The 18,977-nt window shown below is 41.5% G+C and overlaps 1 protein-coding gene across 1 annotated transcript in view; it reads right to left on the bottom strand.

Annotated features, from left to right (window-relative positions):
* Positions 1–1,245: 1,245 nt before the first annotated feature.
* LOC148443063 (uncharacterized) overlaps positions 1,246–18,977 on the bottom strand; it is a 67,475-nt gene continuing 49,743 nt past the window's right edge. The window contains exon 6 of the mRNA XM_088463271.1: positions 1,246–3,613. Within this exon, the coding sequence (XP_088319397.1) occupies positions 1,881–3,613 (1,733 nt within the window). The 3' untranslated portion in view covers positions 1,246–1,880. The remainder of the gene's footprint in view (positions 3,614–18,977) is intronic.

Genomic DNA, 18,977 nt, shown 5'->3' with positions numbered 1-18,977 from the left:
CGAGCTTAGATGTTATAATGAAAATATGAACATGATCATGGAGCCATTTGCTAGATAATACAGATTTGCAGTGGCGGTGACAAGTGCCGACAATAATTGTCTTTCTGTCTTGTATTATTTATAAAAAGAAAGCAGGAGCGCCCCTCAATCAGTCTATATAAATTAGACTCAAACTGGCAGCTCCACCAGCAGGATCTGCTTACCTGCTAAAAGAGATGATCAGAAAAAATGTAGATGGAGCGCTTGTTTGAGAAACCACACAATTAGTAAAATAAATAATTTAATAACTAATATATAATGTATACAATACAAATTATATTGAAAATTCAGTCTAATGATCTGCTCCAAGCTCTGTAAGGCAATCAAAAATAAACACCCATCATCCACACATAAAAAAGGATAATTATTAAGAGTCCATGACCTGTAACAAATTTTGGTCCTATATAGGTATCTGCCAAAAGGTTATTTCTGGTTCATGCAATAAAATAGTTACTCACTTTTCTGATGCCAGTTCCTATATAGGCAAAGGGCACCAATGTTACATCCTTTTTACTGCCACATATAATAGTACTTGTCTGTAAGTGTATCTCTGGTTAATACAGTCTGTATTATGATGTATCCACCAAACGGGTGTTGTGCGATCATGCATGCACGGGTAATGCTGGAGTTGAAAGCTGCACAGATACTCACTGGTGGGCAGTCCGGGATCGCATGTCCGGCGGTTCGAATCCTGATTTTGGAAGACCCCAACAGGTAAGTATTTTTACTATTTACTAATCCCCTCCGCTAACCCTCCCTTAGGGGTGCCTAACCCTAACCTCCCCAAGTGCCTAACCATAACTCCCACAGTAAGTGCCTAAACCTATCCCCCTCTTCCCCACAGCCTAAACCTGTCACCAGGGGGGTGCCTTCCCCTAGCCTAACCCTCCTGGGGGGGTGCCTAACCCTAACCTGCCCTTCCCCTAGTCTAACCCTCCTAGGGGGGTGCCTAACCCTAAGTCCCCCCAGGAGCCCCTAGCCTAACCTCCCCCCATGGCTGTTCGCACCCGGCTTACCTTCGATCGGGATGCCGGGTCTATGTGTACACTTTTAGCAGATCCCTATATTGGACCAACATTTCTTACAGATCCTGGACTATATAATTTTCATCTAATTATCTTTTTATGTAAAGCAGACTGGTTAATTTCTGATTGCCTTACAGAGTTTGGAGCAGCTCATTGCATGGAATTTTTAATATAGTTTGTATTGTATACATTATGTAAGCGTTATTAAATTATTTCTTTTGTATTATTTAGACAGTGCCAAAACAATTACTTTTTCAAGAAAATTTTCAAGAAAATGCCATTAGTTTGCTTATTTCTCCTAAAAAGGAAAAAATATATATTTTTTATTAAATTGCAAGACAGTAAAGAGAAAGCTATTTACAAAAAAATATATATTTGTTTTCTAACCACCTCCAAGAAATACTTTGTACTGCGTTTGTCATGATTAATCCACCATTCCAAAGCAGCAAAAAGCTGGATTCTATTCATAAGTTTCCATAATAAAACAAATGTAAAATATTATAATGCATGTAATCTTTAATTGTATGACTGAAATGCATAACATGTAGACCCTATATAACAATGTGGTCTGTTATTACTGCAGAGATTGGTGCTAATATCTAATTGAATAAAGACAATACTGCAAGTTTCACCTGAGTGATCTATTCTAGTCTTATATTAATGACACAAATTCCAATAATCTGTGGATGGTTAACTTAAAATGTTAAAATAGTGTGTAGCTGGAGTGTTGCTACAACCATTTTGTATCAGCTCATAGGTGTGAAATCTGATGTCTAACAAGAACTGCTTTCACACTCAGAGCATGGAAATGGTTTCTCACCTGTGACTTTTCTGATGTTTAACAAGATCTTTGTTCACTGAAAAACATTTCCCACACTCAGAGCATGGAAATGGTTTCTCACCTGTGTGACGTCTCTGATGTATAACCAGATATGATTTCTGTGCAAAACATTTCCCACACTCAGAGCATGGAAATGGCCTCTCACCTGTGTGACTTCTCTGATGTTCAACAAGATCTTTTTTCACTGAAAAACATTTCCCACACTCAGGACATGGAAAGGGTCTCTCACCTGTGTGAATTCTCTGATGTGTAACAAGAGCTGATTTATCTGTAAAACATTTCCCACACTCAGAACATGGAAATGGTCTCTCACCTGTGTGAATTCTCACATGTGCAATAAGATTTGATTTCTGTGGAAAACATTTCCCACACTCAGAGCATGGAAATGGTTTCTCACCTGTGTGACTTCTCTGATGTTTAAGAAGATCTTTTTTCACTGAAAAACATTTCCCACACTCAGAGCAGGGAAATGGCTTCTCACCTGTGTGAGTTCTCTGATGCATAACGAGAGCTGATTTATCTGTAAAACATTTCTCACACTCAGAGCATGGAAATGGCCTCTCACCTGTGTGACTTCTCTGATGTATAACAAGATGTGATTTATTGGTAAAACATTTCCCACACTCAGGACAGGGAAATGGTTTCTCACCTGTGTGACTTCTCTGATGTATAATAAGATGTGATTTATTGGTAAAACATTTCCCACACTCAGGACAGGGAAATGGTTTCTCACCTGTGTGTCTTCTCTGATGATCAACAAGGTGTGATTTATAGGTAAAACATTTCCCACACTCAGAGCATGAAAATGGTTTCTCACCTGTGTGAATTCTCTGATGTTTACCAAAAGCTGATTTATCTGTAAAACATTTCCCACACTCAGAACATGGAAATGGTCTCTCACCTGTGTGAATTCTCGCATGTGCAATAAGTTTTGATTTCCGTGAAAAACATTTCCCACACTCAGAGCATGAAAATGGTTTCTCACCTGTGTGAATTCTCTGATGTTTACCAAAAGCTGATTTATCTGTAAAACATTTCCCACACTCAGAGCATGAAAATGGTTTCTCACCTGTGTGAATTCTCTGATGTGTAACGAGAGTTGATTTATCTGTAAAACATTTCTCACACTCAGAACATGGAAATGGCCTCTCACCTGTGTGACTTCTCTGATGTTTATCAAGATGTGATTTTTTGGTAAAACATTTCCCACACTCAGGACAGGGAAATGGTTTCTCACCTGTGTGATATCGCTGATGTTCAACAAGACGTGATTTATATGTAAAACATTTCCCACACTCAGAGCATGGAAATGGTTTCTCACCTGTGTGACTTCTCTGATGTTTAACAAGATCTTTTTTCACTGTAAAACATTTCCCACACTCAGAGCATGGAAATGGTTTCTCACCTGTGTGAGTTCTCTCATGTCTAGTAAGACTCGATTTATATGTAAAACATTTCCCACACACAGAACAGGGAAATATTGTAGCAGGTGTATGAGCTGCACTATGTGTAACAAAAGCTGAGGTATTAGGAGAACAGTCCAGCTGATTATAAGAATCAGATATATCTGCACTGTGAGGTACTGGATGTATATTTAGAGTATCGGGGTTGATTACTGGATAGTCCGGTGTGATGTTATTTTCTATTTTACTATCTGCAGATACTATGAGATCTCCGTCCAAGGCATTCCTGCTCGTGCGTCCATCTGCTGGAAATAAAATAACTTATTAGTCACAGTTCTTTACATAGCATATACATATTACACAGAACTATACAGTGAATATTTACTCAGTGACATCAGGCCATGCCCCAGCGGAGCTTACAATCTATGGGCCTGATTCAGATGAGGTCGCTATTTCGATGTTGACGGTTTAGCAATTATCGGTGGACTGAGCATGCGTCTTAGCCACAATGCACAGAAATTAAATTGCGATAAAATGCGACTACAGTTGTAGTGATGATTCATTTCCAAGCATTTAACAGATCCTCTCACATATATATATATATATATATATAAAAATGTGTGTATAGAATATATATAAATAGTACACCTGACTTACGTCCAGGGGTGCAAACTGAAGCTTGTAATGTTTTCTTTGAGCGAGTGTATCAAATACAGCGGAAGAACTGAGTTCATGAAACAAAATATACGCTCATGCGTACCAGTACTCACACTCCTTGTAGTTTAGACATCCCATCTGGGTATCTTTTCTTTAAGGGTTTCCACCATAAAAAACTTTAGTAATGTAGACTGGTATAGAATGTACTTTTATTCCAAATATATCATAAAAAAATTAAAAACATTAACAATTTGTCAGAATAATCTGCAAAAATGTGCAAATAACATATAAAGTCTGTAATAATGTGTAGTAAAATAGGTAGGAACTGCACTAGGACAAAAATCAACAAAGACGCTTGTGTGGAAATATATAGGTGCCAGCTCTATATATAGCAAGATGGTGAACAAAAAAGAGAAAATGACAAATACCTCCTGGCCAAAAAAAGTGCAGTGCAAGGTTCCTAACATATGGAGTCTCCAATAACCAACGAGTTTCGAGATGTACTCTCTTTATCAAGGTCTGGAGGTACTCGAGTAAGTGTATTGTGTATATAGTGATTGTCGGAATGGCGTCACTTCCGGTGTACGTCTTGCGGAAAAAGTGGTTTTTAAACAAAGTTCTTTCTTTTGAGGTTCTTTTGAGCACTGGAAACAAGCCTCAAGTCAAATCCCCACACGCCTCCGCATTCGATCTCTCACGGGGAAACTTCCTCTCTAATCTCTGACTCCAACCGGAAGTCCTCGGACGTCTGTAACTTCCTCTTGGCGAAATCGGAAGTTCCCGGGTAGCCACAGAGATACTTGGGGAATGTAGTTCCCTGGTTAATGTCCATTGAATGACGTTTTCTTCTATTGAATGCTGAATTCACGGGAGGTGTGTTTTCTCCATAGTTAAATAGAGAGCTTTATTTTATAAGTTCCCTAAAACTAGCAATATTAAAAGGTGTAAAATATATATATTATATGATATAAATAACAATTGAGGGAAAGTCCAGGTAAATAAAAATCTCATATCTCAGAAATGTAGATATAGATATGGAAGATATAATAAATAAATTATAATATCCTGTCATAAAATAATAAAATACTTCAATAAAAATAACACCTGTAGGTAATATAAATAACAATAACAATAGTCACAATATAAGGAGATGTTTCTCATGGTCATTACTCATATAAATATCTAGAACGACACTTATGTCGACAAGTTAACTTATGTGGACAACAACACATATATAAAAAACAATCAAATTCTTTAGCGCTCTGTAGTAGGGGTATATCAAAGGTAGGAGGATGTATATATAATTGTGATACACCAAAAAATAATTTTACCCTCCTTCAAATCTGATAATCGTCTCTATATGGATGTTCCTGTTCAATCAAGATGATATCTCCGACGACATAAAAATAAAACAAACAAAATTCTTATAGTATAGTAAGTTCAAAATTAAATATGTGGATCTCAAATAAAATGGGAAAGGGTCCAAATCTTCCTTACTTCATCCAAACGAAACGTGCTCTGATCGTAGGAGGATCACCCACAAGTGCATGTACTGTAAGGACACGGATGATGCTTACATCAATATGATTATTTCATGTATGTAGCGATATCTTTAAACCCGTGCTTTTGAAGTAGAAGTATGGGATCACCTCGTGTTATTAGGCCTCCATTAAAAGACACTCACACTGTGCTTACTTGCATCAAGTTGAAATAAATCACATAAAGGTATCTGTAATCTTCCTCCAGAAGTTTAATGTAATAATGCGTTTACTTCCACTCAAAAAAGGCAATTAGGTAAGAGTAGATGTTTATTAAAACGCACATAAAAAGACAAACATATATTCGACACCTTGAAAAAGAATGTTATAAGGTCGAAACGCGTTGGTGGGATAGTGTGTGTTCTATAGGATCATCCAGCCTGGTCACTTACAGCTTGTGAAACAAGGTGAGAACAGGGGTTATTTACTTTTTACCTACCTGTCCTGTTTCCTAAAAGCTGATTTAATGTATGGATTAGTGCCGGCGGATACAGAGTCCATTTTTATATATTTTAAGATTTTTTTGTCCTTTTGGAAAATATATGTTTGTCTTTTTATGTGTGTTTTAATAAACATCTACTCTTACCTAATTGCCTTTTTTGAGTGGAAGTAAACGCATTATTACGTTAAACTTTTGGAGGAAGATTACAGATACCTTTATGTGATTTCTTTCAACTTGATACAAGTAAGCACAGTGTGAGTGTCTTTTAATGGAGGCCTAACAACACGAGGTGATCCCATACTTCTACTACAAAAGCACGGGGTTTAAAGATATCGCTACATACATGGAATAATCATATTGATGTAAGCATCATCCCGTGTCCTTACAGTACATGCACTTGTGGGTGATCCTCCTAAGATCAGAGCATGTTTGGTTTGGATGAAATAAGGAAGATTTGGACCCTTTCCCATTTTATTTGAGATCCACATATTTAATTTTGAACTTACTACACTATAAGAATTTTGTTTGTTTTATTTTTATGTCGTCGGAGATATCATCTTGACTAAACAGGAACATCCATATAGAGATGATTATCAGATTTGAAGGAGGGTAAAATTCTTTTTTGGTGTATCACAATTATATATACATCCTCCTACCTTTGATATACCCCTACTACAGAGCGCTAAAGAATTTGATTGTTTTTTGTATACTTATTGTGGCCAGTTCATGATGTTTTTGTGTGCTGAATGCCCATGAATCTGCGAATATGTGAAGTCAGACAGATGTGTTGCAACTTAAAGTGGTTGAAGAGATGGTGTGTCGGGAGTCCTTTTTTCACATTTCTTAAGTGTTCAGAGATCCTGGTTTTTAGTGGTCGTGTCGTCCATCCTACATATACAAGACCGCATGTACATTCAACTAAATATACTACATTTGCAGTAACACATGTAATGAAGTCACAAATTTTTGGATTGACCCCATTCACTGTAATTTCATATATTTACCATGATCGTTCTTAATATTCCTACATCCAATACATAAGCCACATCTGTGAAACCCTTTGGTCCAGACTAGATATTTGGAAGCATCCAGCAGAGTGCTTTTCACAAGATGATTTTTAATATTTCTTGCCTTCTGATATGAAGTAAGGTTTTTCAGGAATGATTTAATTCAGGATTGGAACCCCCATAAGAGGTGCCAATGTTTGTAGAATAGTTTTTCTACTTGTTTATATTGAGTATCGTATTTGGTAATTAAGGCCCATTTTTGTTTATCCTTGCTAGTACTTGACTGATTATTTTTATTATTTTTAGGTTCAATTAATAAGGTTCTAGATTTCATAAAAGGTATCTTCTATGGTGTTATTTAGTTGTTCTATGTTATATCCTTTTTCCATGAAATCTCTTCTCATCTGACACATTTTCTCCTTACAGTCTTCATTATTGCTGCAATTCCTCCTCAACTGAAGGAATTGACTCTTTGGGACACTCTTGAGCCAATTTGCGTGGTGCTGGCTATCTATAGGTATAAAAGGTATTAACATCGGTAGGTTTCCGAAAGGACTTGGTTTGAATCATGCAATCCTCTACACAGATTGTGAGAAAAAATTGATTTGTTCACAGCTGTGTGTCAATGTAAAATTGATGTTCATATTATTGGTGTTAAGCAGTGAAAAGTATTCTTCAAGAGCCTCTCCTGTTCCTTTCCAAACCAGAATCACATCATTATAAGCTATACCGCCATATACGTCTCCTCCCAATAGCTCATGAAGAGATTGGCGTAGCTTAGGACAAATTTGGTGCCCATCACAGTCCCAATGCGTTGCAGGAAAAAAATCGCCGTTGAAGTAGTTATTCTCCAAGATAAATTTAATTGATTCCAGTAGGAATTCTTTGCTCTCTGGAGGGAGATCTGTTTTATCTAAAGACCAGGATATAGCTTCTAGACCCTTGGAGTGGATGATACAGGTATAGAGTGATGTGACATCCGTGGACGCCAGTCTCATGTCGTCGTTCCATGTAAAATTTCTGATTTTAGCGAGAATGTCTCCAGTGTCTTTCAAGTATGAATTACTTTTCACTACTAATGGTTGTAAGGCTCCATCTATAAGTGATGATAGATTTGAAGTAAGGCTGTCTGTTCCAGCAATAATGGGCCTTCCAGGTGGGTTGGCTGCATCCTTATGAACCTTAGGTAATGTATACAATGTGGGGATTATAGGATTTTCTACAATTAAGAAGTCACTTTCTTTCTTTTGTATATTGTGATAGGATCACTGGTAAAGTGGTCTGTGGCAGGTACATTTGTCCCAGATTCCTATCTTTTGTGTTTTAAACCCCCAGGAGAAAGTCTGCAGTGTAGCAGGCTTGAGTTTCGGCTTTTTGAAAAGCCGGTTTGGGACCTGGGGGTTGTGGGTGAGAGGAGAGGGAGGGCTCCACCCACGGCCACTCCAGGTTTTGGTTCTCGCAGCCTGGTAACAGGCTTGTTAGTTTTCCACCTGAGAGTGGCCAATATAAGCCTAGTGTGTTTAGGGCTGATTGTCTCACCTGGGAGAGCAGGCAGGGAGTTTGCTCAGAGACACTTGAAAAACCTATTTGTGAGTACTGTGCTGTGCTTTGTTGCTGGCGAGGGCATTAGGCCCTGCCAGGTTCTGGTAGTGAGGGAACTACCTGTGAAGTTAGTGCCCAGACATGGCTAGGATTTATATTTATGTTTTCTTTATATTTCTGTCATTGTACAATAAAGACTGGCGCCGACCAGCTTGTACTTGCATCCAGACTGGTGTGCTGCTTCCCTGCTGCTGTGTGTGTAAGGAAGGAGTCCTCTACCCAGGAGGGGGACCCCCTAAACTAACTGTGTCACAATATGGTGGAGAATGCGGGCACCCACACACACTGAAGTTGCAGCGAGAGGAAAACTTTCCGTTTAAAAATTAAAGGGACAGACACCCAATTTGTGAGTGTGGAAATAACACTGTGTCCTTGGAGTCCCATAGAGGAGGCGTCAGCCAATGCTCAGAGAGGCATGGTTCAGCTTCCAACCTACACCCCAGGACAAAATGGAGGACATTATTAAGGCCTTGCTTCAAGCTACAGCAGCTCAGCAGGAGACAAACAGACTTCAACAGGTCGCCATTGAGGAAACCCGCCAGGCCTTAGCGGAAAACAGCCAGGCCATAAGAGAGGTGATACAGCACCTGGTCGCCCGGCCCAGAGATGTTAATACTGGTCCTCCCACCACCACTCACTCCGTACGAGCCAGTCACTTCCTCCAAAAGATGACTTCGGGCGATGATGTGGAGGCCTATCTCGCCGCATTTGAAAGAACGGGCGAGAGGGAGAGTTGGCCCAAGGAGCAGTGGGCAAGTCTGGTGGCACCTTTTTTGTCTGGGGAGCCACAAAAAGCATATTTCGACTTATGCCTGGCTGATGCCAAGATGCATGACCTCGTCCATCTGTCCTCAAAATGGCTACAGCCCGAGACGCTGATGGGACCACAGATCGTGGAAAGGGTCATGATGGACCGGTACCTGCGATCATTACCTGTGACTCTGCGCAAGTGGGTGAGCCATGCAGACCCTAAGTCCGCGGACCAGTTGGTCGAGCTGGTAGAGAGGTACGTGGCGGCTGAGGAGCTGATGAGTATGCCCCACCGAGCCCCGATGGCGCACCGGCGAACTCCCACAGACACTGGTAAGACTGTTCCAGGGGAGAAGTGTGCTGGGCGGTGGAATGTACCTAAGACTGAGGGTGTAGAACCTGGAGACAGGCCTGCCAGGCCGGGAAGGTTCTTGCCCCGTAAACGACTAGACATTAATATGACTCAGTGTTTCCGATGTGGTGGCTTCGGCCATATTGCCGCTAATTGTGCACTTACAACTGAACCTATGCAATGTGATACTGCTCATGTCTACCGCAGGGGGTCTTTCTTTGCACAGATAGCCTGTACGGCTGACCAGCAGGCTGTGACTGATAAGCACATGTGTGTACTCACTGTAGATGGCAACCGAGTAGAGGCACTGTTAGACTCTGGTAGCTTGGTGACACTTATAAAAGCTGAGCTGGTGAACCCCTTGCGGCGTGAGGGGAAAACTGTTGGTGTGACCTGCATACATGGGGATACTCGATATTATGTTACTGCCGAGGTGAACATCGAGACACCATGTGGTTCTGCTATAGTTTCTGTAGGTTTGGTACATGGTCTGATGTACGATGCAATATTGGGAGAGACTTTGCTCACTTCTGGAAGTTGTGGGAAAGCCGTTTTGTTCCAGAGGTGAACAACCCCGATCCATTTGAGAAGGTTGTCGATGTAGTGGAGGAGGGAGTTTCTTCTGAGTCAGAGTTATTCCCTTTTTCTACTATGATTGGCGAACTAGAGAATGCGGAGCGTGACGGTGGCCCGCCAACTGATGTGCCTCCCATTGAGGTGGGAAGTGTTGTTGGGCCAGGTGATCGTCTGCCTGATTTAGAGGTCAGAAGAGAGGTCTTTGCCATGGAGCAGTTGAATGACCCTACTTTGGTAAAAGCCAGGGAGAATGTAAAAGTAGTTGATGGTAAACCCATAGACCCTGATAGTCCTTTGTCCTATTCCCACATGGCAATGTGGCAGGATTTGTTATATCAGGTGACTAAGAAGGAGGAAGATATTGTGGAACAATTAATAGTTCCCAAAGCCTACAGAAGAACAGTGTTGGATCTGGCCCATGGTCATATAACGGCAGGCCATCTAGGGGTAGAAAAAACCACTGAGCGAATAATGCAGAGGTTTTTCTGGCCCGGGCTTCATAAAGAGGTATCTGACTTTTGCACATCCTGCCCTGAGTGTCAGTATCATGCTCCCAGGCCACATTTTAAGGGTCCACTAGTTCCATTGCCTATCATAGAGGTGCCGTTTGAAAGAATAGCGATGGATTTGGTTGGACCCTTAATGAAGTCTGCCAGGGGACACCAGTATATTCTGGTCATAATGGATTACGCTACCAGGTACCCGTAAGCGATCTCGTTGCACAATACGTCAACCAAGACCATTGCCAGAGAGCTAGTTCATGTCTTTAGCAGGCTGGGTATACCTAAGGAGATACTAACTGACCAGGGTACACCGTTTATGTCCAAAGTCATGAAAGAGTTATGCCGACTGTTCAAAATCGAACAGTTAAGAAGTTTGGTTTATCACCTCCAAACCGATGGGCTGGTCGAGAGGTTTAACAAGACGTTAAAACACATGCTTAGGAAAGTGGTCGACAAGGATGGTAGGGATTGGGACTACTTATTGCCGTATTTATTGTTGGCCATAAGAGAAGTTCCCCAGTCCTCCACCGGGTTTTCACCCTTCGACTTGTTGTATGGGAGACACCCAAGGGGGTTACTAGACATTGCCAAAGAGACATGGGAGGGGCAGTCTAGTCCTTACAAAACGGTGATTGAGTATGTTTCTCAAATGCAGGAGAGAATAGCTGCGGTAATGCCGATAGTGAGAGAGTACCTGGAACAGGCGCAACAGGCACAGCAGAGGGTATACAACCGCAATGCTCGGTTACGCAGCTTTGCTCCTGGGGACAGAGTGTTAGTATTGGTTCCCACTGTGGAAAATTAACTTTTGGCTAAATGGCAAGGGCCCTTTGAAATCTTAGAAAGAGTGGGGCAGGTCAATTACAAAGTTTACCAGCCGGGGAAAAGAAAGCCGGAACAGATATACCATATAAATCTGTTAAAGCCCTGGAAAGATAGAACGGTACTGTCGGCCGTCCGAGATCCTCCAGTAAGTCCAGGGCCCTTAGTTCCCGAAGTGACCGTGGCAAAAACCCTGTCGGCAATTCAACAACAAGAGGTCAAGGAGTTTCTGATTAGAAATAGGGTGCTGTTCTCTGACGTACCTGGGAAAACCTCGGTCATTAAACATGACATCATCACTGACCCAGGGGTTAAAGTTAATCTAAAGCCCTATAGGTTACCAGAAGCACAAAGAGAATCGGTGTCTAAAGAAATAAAAAATATGCTAGAGTTAGGGGTTATTGAAGAATCACATAGTGAATGGTCAAGTCCCATTGTGTTGATTCCAAAGCCCGACGGGAGTGTGCGTTTCTGCAATGACTTCTGAAAGTTGAACAGCGTTTCAAAATTCGATGCCTACCCGATGCCAAGAGTGTATGAACTGATTGAGAGACTAGGGACAGCAAGGTATTTAACCACTCTTGACCTAACCAAAGGGTATTGGCAAGTACCGTTAACCGAGAGCGCCAAACAAAAGACAGCTTTTTCAGCGCCAGAGGGCTTGTTTCAGTACAAGATGTTCCTCTTCGGGCTACATGGGGCACCTGCTACCTTCCAAAGAATGAAGGACAGGATTCTAAGGCCCCATAGATGGTATGCGGCTGCTTATCTGGATGACGTGGTCGTTCATAGTCCTGATTGGCAGTCTCACTTACCCAGGGTACAAGCAGTGTTGGACTCCATCTATAAGGCAGGTTTGACAGCCAACCCAAAAAAGTGTTGTCTAGGCATGGAGGAAGTAAAATATCTGGGATACACCATTGGCAGAGGCCTGATAAAGCCTCAGCTCAATAAAGTTGATGCCATACAAAACTGGCCACGGCCTCTGAATAAGAAGCAGGTGAGAGCCTTCTTGGGAATTACGGGGTACTACAGGAGGTTTATACCCAACTTTGCCACCATGGCAGCCCCACTGACTGACCTGACCAAAGGCAAACAAAAAGTCATGGTAGAATGGAGTCCTGAGGCAGAGAAAGCTTTTCAGGAGTTGAAAGTAGCGTTGTGTTCCCAACCAGTCCTGATGACTCCTAATTTTGAAAGGGAATTCATAGTACAAACCGATGCATCAGAAGTAGGTATAGGAGCGGTCCTGTCCCAGAACAAGGAGGGTGAGGAACACCCTATTTTCTATCTTAGCAGAAAGTTGAATGTACATGAGAGAAACTATGCCACAGTGGAGAAGGAGGCGTTGGCCATAAAGTGGGCGTTAGAGGCTCTCAGGTACTACTTGGTCAGAAGAAAGTTGAAATTGATCACTGACCATGCCCCTCTGAAGTGGATGTCTGAAAATAAGGACAGTAATGCGAGAATTACAAGATGGTTCTTGGCGTTACAAACTTTTACATTTTCAGTGGAACACAGCTGGCCAGGAAGCCAGCTGGCCAATGCTGACGCGTTGTCACGAGTTCATTGTTTGGGGGCTTCAGTTGTTCCGCCCCACAGGTCGAAACAAAGGGGGGGGATATGTGATAGGATCACTGGTAAAGTGGTCTGTGGCAGGGACATTTGTCCCAGATTCCTGTCTTTTGTGTTTTAAACCCCCAGGAGAAAGTCTGCAGTGTAGGAGGCTTGAGTTTCGGCTTTTTGAAAAGCCGGTTTGGGACCTGGGGGTTGTGGGTGAGAGGAGAGGGAGGGCTCCACCCACGGCCACTCCAGGTTTTGGTTCTCGCAGCCTGGTAACAGGATTGTTAGTTTTCCACTTGAGAGTGGCCAATATAAGCCTAGTGTGTTTAGGGCTGATTGTCTCACCTGGGAGAGCAAGCAGGGAGTTTGCTCAGAGACACTTGAAAAACCTATTTGTGAGTACTGTGCTGTGTTGCTGGCGAGGGCATTAGGCCCTGCCAGGTTCTGGTAGTGAGGGAACTACCTGTGAAGTTAGTGCCCCGACAGGGCTAGGATTTATATTTATGTTTTCTTTATATTTCTGTCATTGTACAATAAAGACTGGCGCCGACCAGCTTGTACTTGCATCCAGACTGGTGTGCTGCTTCCCTGCTGCTGTGTGTGTGTGTAAGGAAGGAGTCCTCTACCCAGGAGAGGGACCCCCTAACCTAACTGTGTCACAATATGTTTTTACAATAATATGTTGAGCTTTTCTTTAATTTGGTTCATATGAACTGACTTCAACTTCATATACGTTGTAGTATCTGATAGTTGCCTATATATTTCTTTTGTGTAATCATCTCTATTCACGATCACTATTCCAACCCTCTTATCGCAGGACTTAATAATACTACTTTCATCTTTTCCTAAATCTTGCAAAGTTTTACTTTCTTTTTTAGTCAAATTGAACTTTACCTTCGGTTTCTTTTTTGTTTCTTAGTTCTTCAATAACAACTTTGGAAAAGGTATTAATAAAGTTTCCTTTGACGTGGGTAGGGTAGAAAGTAGATTTTTTCTTTATCTTATTCTTATCTTTAATGTTCTCAGCCTCTAGGCCATTCACTCTATTTTTCTCCTTGTTTTCTGCTTGTTCTTTATCTATAATCGCAAATAATTTTTTTAGAGTGATTTTTCTTGAACGTCAATACATTTTTCAAAGTGATCCATATGGGCCCTGGGTGCATATTTGAGCCTTTTACACAGGACTTTCTTCATCCTTAGAAAGTATGCGTTTACTAAGATTGAAGATGTGTTTTGTAGTTTTAACTTATTTTTCTTTCATATTAACTTGAGAATTTCTTTTATTATAAGCCTTCTTCTTAATTCCTGATCTGCACCGCCTTTTCTTTTTACTCACTGTTGTTTTCCTTTCTTCTTTTCCGTTTTCTTCAGTGCCTGTTGTTCAGGAGCCTTTCCCTCGTGTTCCAAATTCTCTTGTGCCGAATGTTCCTCCTCGCCCTCCTTTCTCCTAAAAAGGGGGGTCTGCTGGATTCTGAAGGTTCTGGAGTTCCTCTTATGCTGATGGGGTAATCTCTATTCTCCCTTTTTTCTTTTCTCTCTCCATCTTCTTTTCTTACCAAGGGTGAACGAGGACTGCAGGAAATGTGATCCTTTCTCTCAAACATTCCTTGTTCAGTATGGAGATGTCTCTTTTTCTGGTGTCCTCTATGTCTGGAAGTGGCTCTCCTAACTTTGTAGTCAACGTCGTTATTTCTATGATGGTTCTTTCTTCTCAAATCTTCTCTATCATCTGTTTTTGGATTTGTACTCCTCCTATCGCTTGGAACTCTTCTATGTGGACTTCTATTTGATGTCCTGATGGTGTTTCTATGATATGAAGTTGAGGGCACATGGTTGCTATAGTATGAGTTGCTATCGTTCTAATTATATATTATAGTTATATTATATTATAGTTATATTATAGTTATTATATAGTTCTAGTTCCAGAATTAATATACTTTCGTTTATTATCCCTGTGTTCATGATGAAACTTTCCTTGTATCTCTTGTGGATCCTCCTTTATTCTGTACTGAGATTGACCATTCTTCTTTTAATTTATGATACCAAATGTGTAATAGTCATAATCTCTTTGTAACTTACCTTGCTTCTTTTTAACAAGAAATTCTGTATTTTTAGCAATTCTTTCTGTAATCTCCTTTTCTAGATCTTTAAACACTGATATATCTTTAAAAGGTTCTATCAGTGTCTTTAGAACAGGGCTCGACAAATCCCGGGGGCTAGGTCGCCATGGCAACCAAATTTTGCAGCCTGGCGACCAGATTTTGCAGGGAGGGAGGTTTTACATATACGTTTGTTACGCAGGGTGCCACCTAGAGGAGGGCACCCTGACCCGGCCAGTGACATGTAAAGCAGCCTCCGAACAGACTGTGTCACTGTGACACAGCTGCCTGCGCAGTCACGCTGCAGCGCTCAGGAGGGTGCCCGCCGACTTCGCTGCCAGAGCTGTCCCCCACAGACAGTACTCTACTGCCGCTATTGGAGCCAGCAGTTAAGTATGAGCAGGGGAGGCCAGGGGGGGAGCGGGTACTGTTTGCTCGGGCTTGCTGGAGGGGCCCGGATCCTGCACAGCCCCCACTCCCTCATAACTCACTGCAGCCCAACACATGCTGCTGTGTGCTGGGCTGCAGTGGGAGACTGCACTCGGCTGCTAAGCAGCAGCTGAGACAGTCTCCTATGCCTGTGGGGGGGAAGCGATCACACTGATTGCGCCCCGCATGGCATGCCACAGAGCTGAGGGTCAATTTTTTTAAGCCTAAGGGGGTGTGGCCATGCCTCCTGTGATTAGGCCACGCCCCCTTCCCCCGGGCCCTGTGCGGCTCTCGGCAGCCCTGAGTCTGAGTAGGAGGTTGTGATGTAGGAGAATGTTATGGGGGGAGTGAGAGGGGCAGTGATGGAGGGGGAGGAAGAGGGGATATGAGGGGCTGTGATGGAGGGGGAGGCAGAAGGGATATGAGGGGCTGTGATGGAAGTGACTGATGGAGGAATTGTGATGAGGGGGATAAGAGGGACTGTGATGGAGGAGCTGTGATGAGGGGGATACCAGGGGCTGTGAAGAGGTAATACCAGGGGCTGTAATGGAGGGGGCTGATGAGGGGCTATGTTGAGGGGCTGTGATGGAGGGGACTGTGATGAGGGAGAGTGAGAGGGGCTATGTTGAGGGGACTGTAATGGAGGGGGGAGTGAGGGGCATCAAAATGTATACCTGCTTACCAAAAAAAAAGGGCCGGCATTAGTGGTGTGGCCGTGAGGGTTGGTTGCGGGGGGTGGAAGGAGAAGGTGCTCAGTAATACTGTCCTGGGTGAAGGGGGGGTTTGGCTCCTACATTTTTGTCCTGGCACCTAGATTTTAGAAAAATGTGTCAAGCCCTGCTTTAGGACATCTATTCTCTCATTGATTTATTTTAGCTTTTCTCTCCTTTATGTAAGTATTAATTTCATAAGTGAGAAAGAGCATGTCTTCCATTCTTCCCAGAAGGGTTTCCGAAGCGTCTTGAAATGTTGGTGGCTTGTTCATTCTTAATCCCTTGGGTATTATTTGTTCAGCAGTGTATTTCTCTAGTGTGGCAACTTCCCACCATAATTTATTTTCTTTTAGAAGCCACTCTTCTAATCTGTGCATTGCTGTTTCAAGATTATCATCTGTCATGTCTATTTCCTCCTCATTAAAATTGAATCTAAAGGCTTCTTCTACTTTAGTTGATCTTCTTTCCCTATGGTTAAACATGCTGCAACCCTCTCTCTCTCGAAGGGATAAAAAGTGAATAATACAAAGTATTTGGATAGGAAAAAGAAAGTGGCCCTGCTAAAAAAACTGCTGCCTATCCACAACAAAAAGACCTATCCCTCAAGCAGGGGTGTATCTAGGGATCCGAGTGCCCCTGGCAAACCAAGGGACTGGCGCCCCCCTCCAATGACTGTTTCTACTGGTACAAAAAAAACTAATGGGGCACATCCACTAGACGATCTACTCCTTGTCCAATCTCTAAACGATTTTCCCTTGATTTTTTCCCTTGAAATTTTATCTTTCAGTCTGAACAATTTGCAAATGATTTGCAAACGATTTACAAACGATTTGCAAAAGATCTAACGATAAACTATGTTGTTTCAATCTGTGATTGACAGCTTTCAGCTATAGTTGGCAGATAGTGGTTCATCGTTTGATCGTTCAGCGTGAACGATGTGTAAACGATTTGTAAGCAATCAAGTGAAATTGACCTGCATGTTCAGTCGATAGAGGAGACGATCAAACGACCAGCGGGAGCGCGCATTGTACATCGAAACAATTACTGCACGATTTGCAAACAATTTTTAAACGATTGAACGATAATGATATCGTTATCGTTCAATCGCCTTCTAAAATTGTCTAGTGGATGCCCCCCATAAGACACACTGGTGGTAGTTTAATTCACACACCTGTAGAAATAGGGAGAATATATATATCTTTTATAGAACTTACTCTATTGCAACCCACTATTTATTAATGCAAAAAAAACACACAGGAAGATTGAAAACATTGCATCAAAAACAAACAAAATGCATTATGGGTAAAGTAATTTACATATATTCAAATACTGCTGTCTATACCTCATTACGCTTTTTAATAACTCCACCTTAGAATTCACTAGGATGACAGCCCACAATGGTCCTTTCCTAAAACCCATATAAGAATAAAAACTATCCATAAGAATTTTGTCCTATTCCCCAACATGGAAGTATCCACAACCTACAAGGATCATGGCAAGTTGGCAAGTTCCTCAAACTGAGGAAAGATAAATTTACTATACTTACACTGGGGGTAGTGCAATTTACACACCTGCAGAAATAGGGATATATATATATATATATATATAATTATTATTATTTTTTTTTCAGTTATAACACTTACTACATGCAATGCACTGTTTATTAATTTCTATATGTCAACAATACAGGAAAAGAGGGCAACAAAAATAAACTAGATGCATTGTGGACAAGATAATTTGCATATATGCAAATTACCTTGCAAATAGAGCCTTGTGATTGATATGGCACTCTTCTCCTGCATGATTGACATATGAGAATCAGTGAGTGGTGATTGGTATATGGTGGGTAATGTGGGGAAAGAGATATATTAGGTACAAAAAAAAAAATTTAGTCTCTCTAATTTTAAATGTTTCTGATATGAAGGGACATATAAGAAGCTTGATACACATTAGTAGTCAATGGAGGACAGAGCAGAGCGTAGGAGACAAAAGGAGAGTAGGGATGTTTTGCTAATGACGGCTGACTGCGGGACACTGGTAAGAGGAGACGGGAGACCAGAGATCATTAATGTCGGCAACGGCACTCCCCCCTCAGCCGGCACCCCTGGCGAGGGCCATCTAGGCCAATAGGAAGATATGCCCCTGCCCTCAAGGCCTCAACATACAATCCAATACAAATACAGGGGGTGTTTCTGGAATAACATTCAGTTTTTAAAATATGACCTTGGTCCCCTCAGCCTTTTCGTACCTCTATTGTGCATATTTTATTTCGACCGAGGATGAAGTTTTATTTATATAAACACTCTAGTGTTTTTTGTATCTCTCTCTTTTCTTCCCCCCAGTGTTTTTGTAGCACTAATATACATATATGTGTTGTTGTCCACATAAGTTAACTTGTCAACATAAGTGTCGTTCTAGATATTTATATGAGTAATGACCCTGAGAAACATTTCCTTATATTGTGACTATTTATGTTATTTATATTACCTACAGGTGTTATTTTTACTGAAGTATTTGTTTTTTTACGACAGGATATTAGAATTTATTTATTATATCTTCCATATCTATATCTAGATTTCTGAGATATGAGATTTTTATTTACCTGGACTTACCCTC

Source organism: Taudactylus pleione, unplaced genomic scaffold, assembly GCF_031769625.1.
Source record: "Taudactylus pleione unplaced genomic scaffold, aTauple2 ptg001337l, whole genome shotgun sequence".
Taxonomy (NCBI): domain Eukaryota; kingdom Metazoa; phylum Chordata; class Amphibia; order Anura; family Myobatrachidae; genus Taudactylus; species Taudactylus pleione.
The sequence above is the reverse complement of the archived record's forward strand: the minus strand, read 5'-3'. Positions and strand labels throughout refer to the sequence as shown.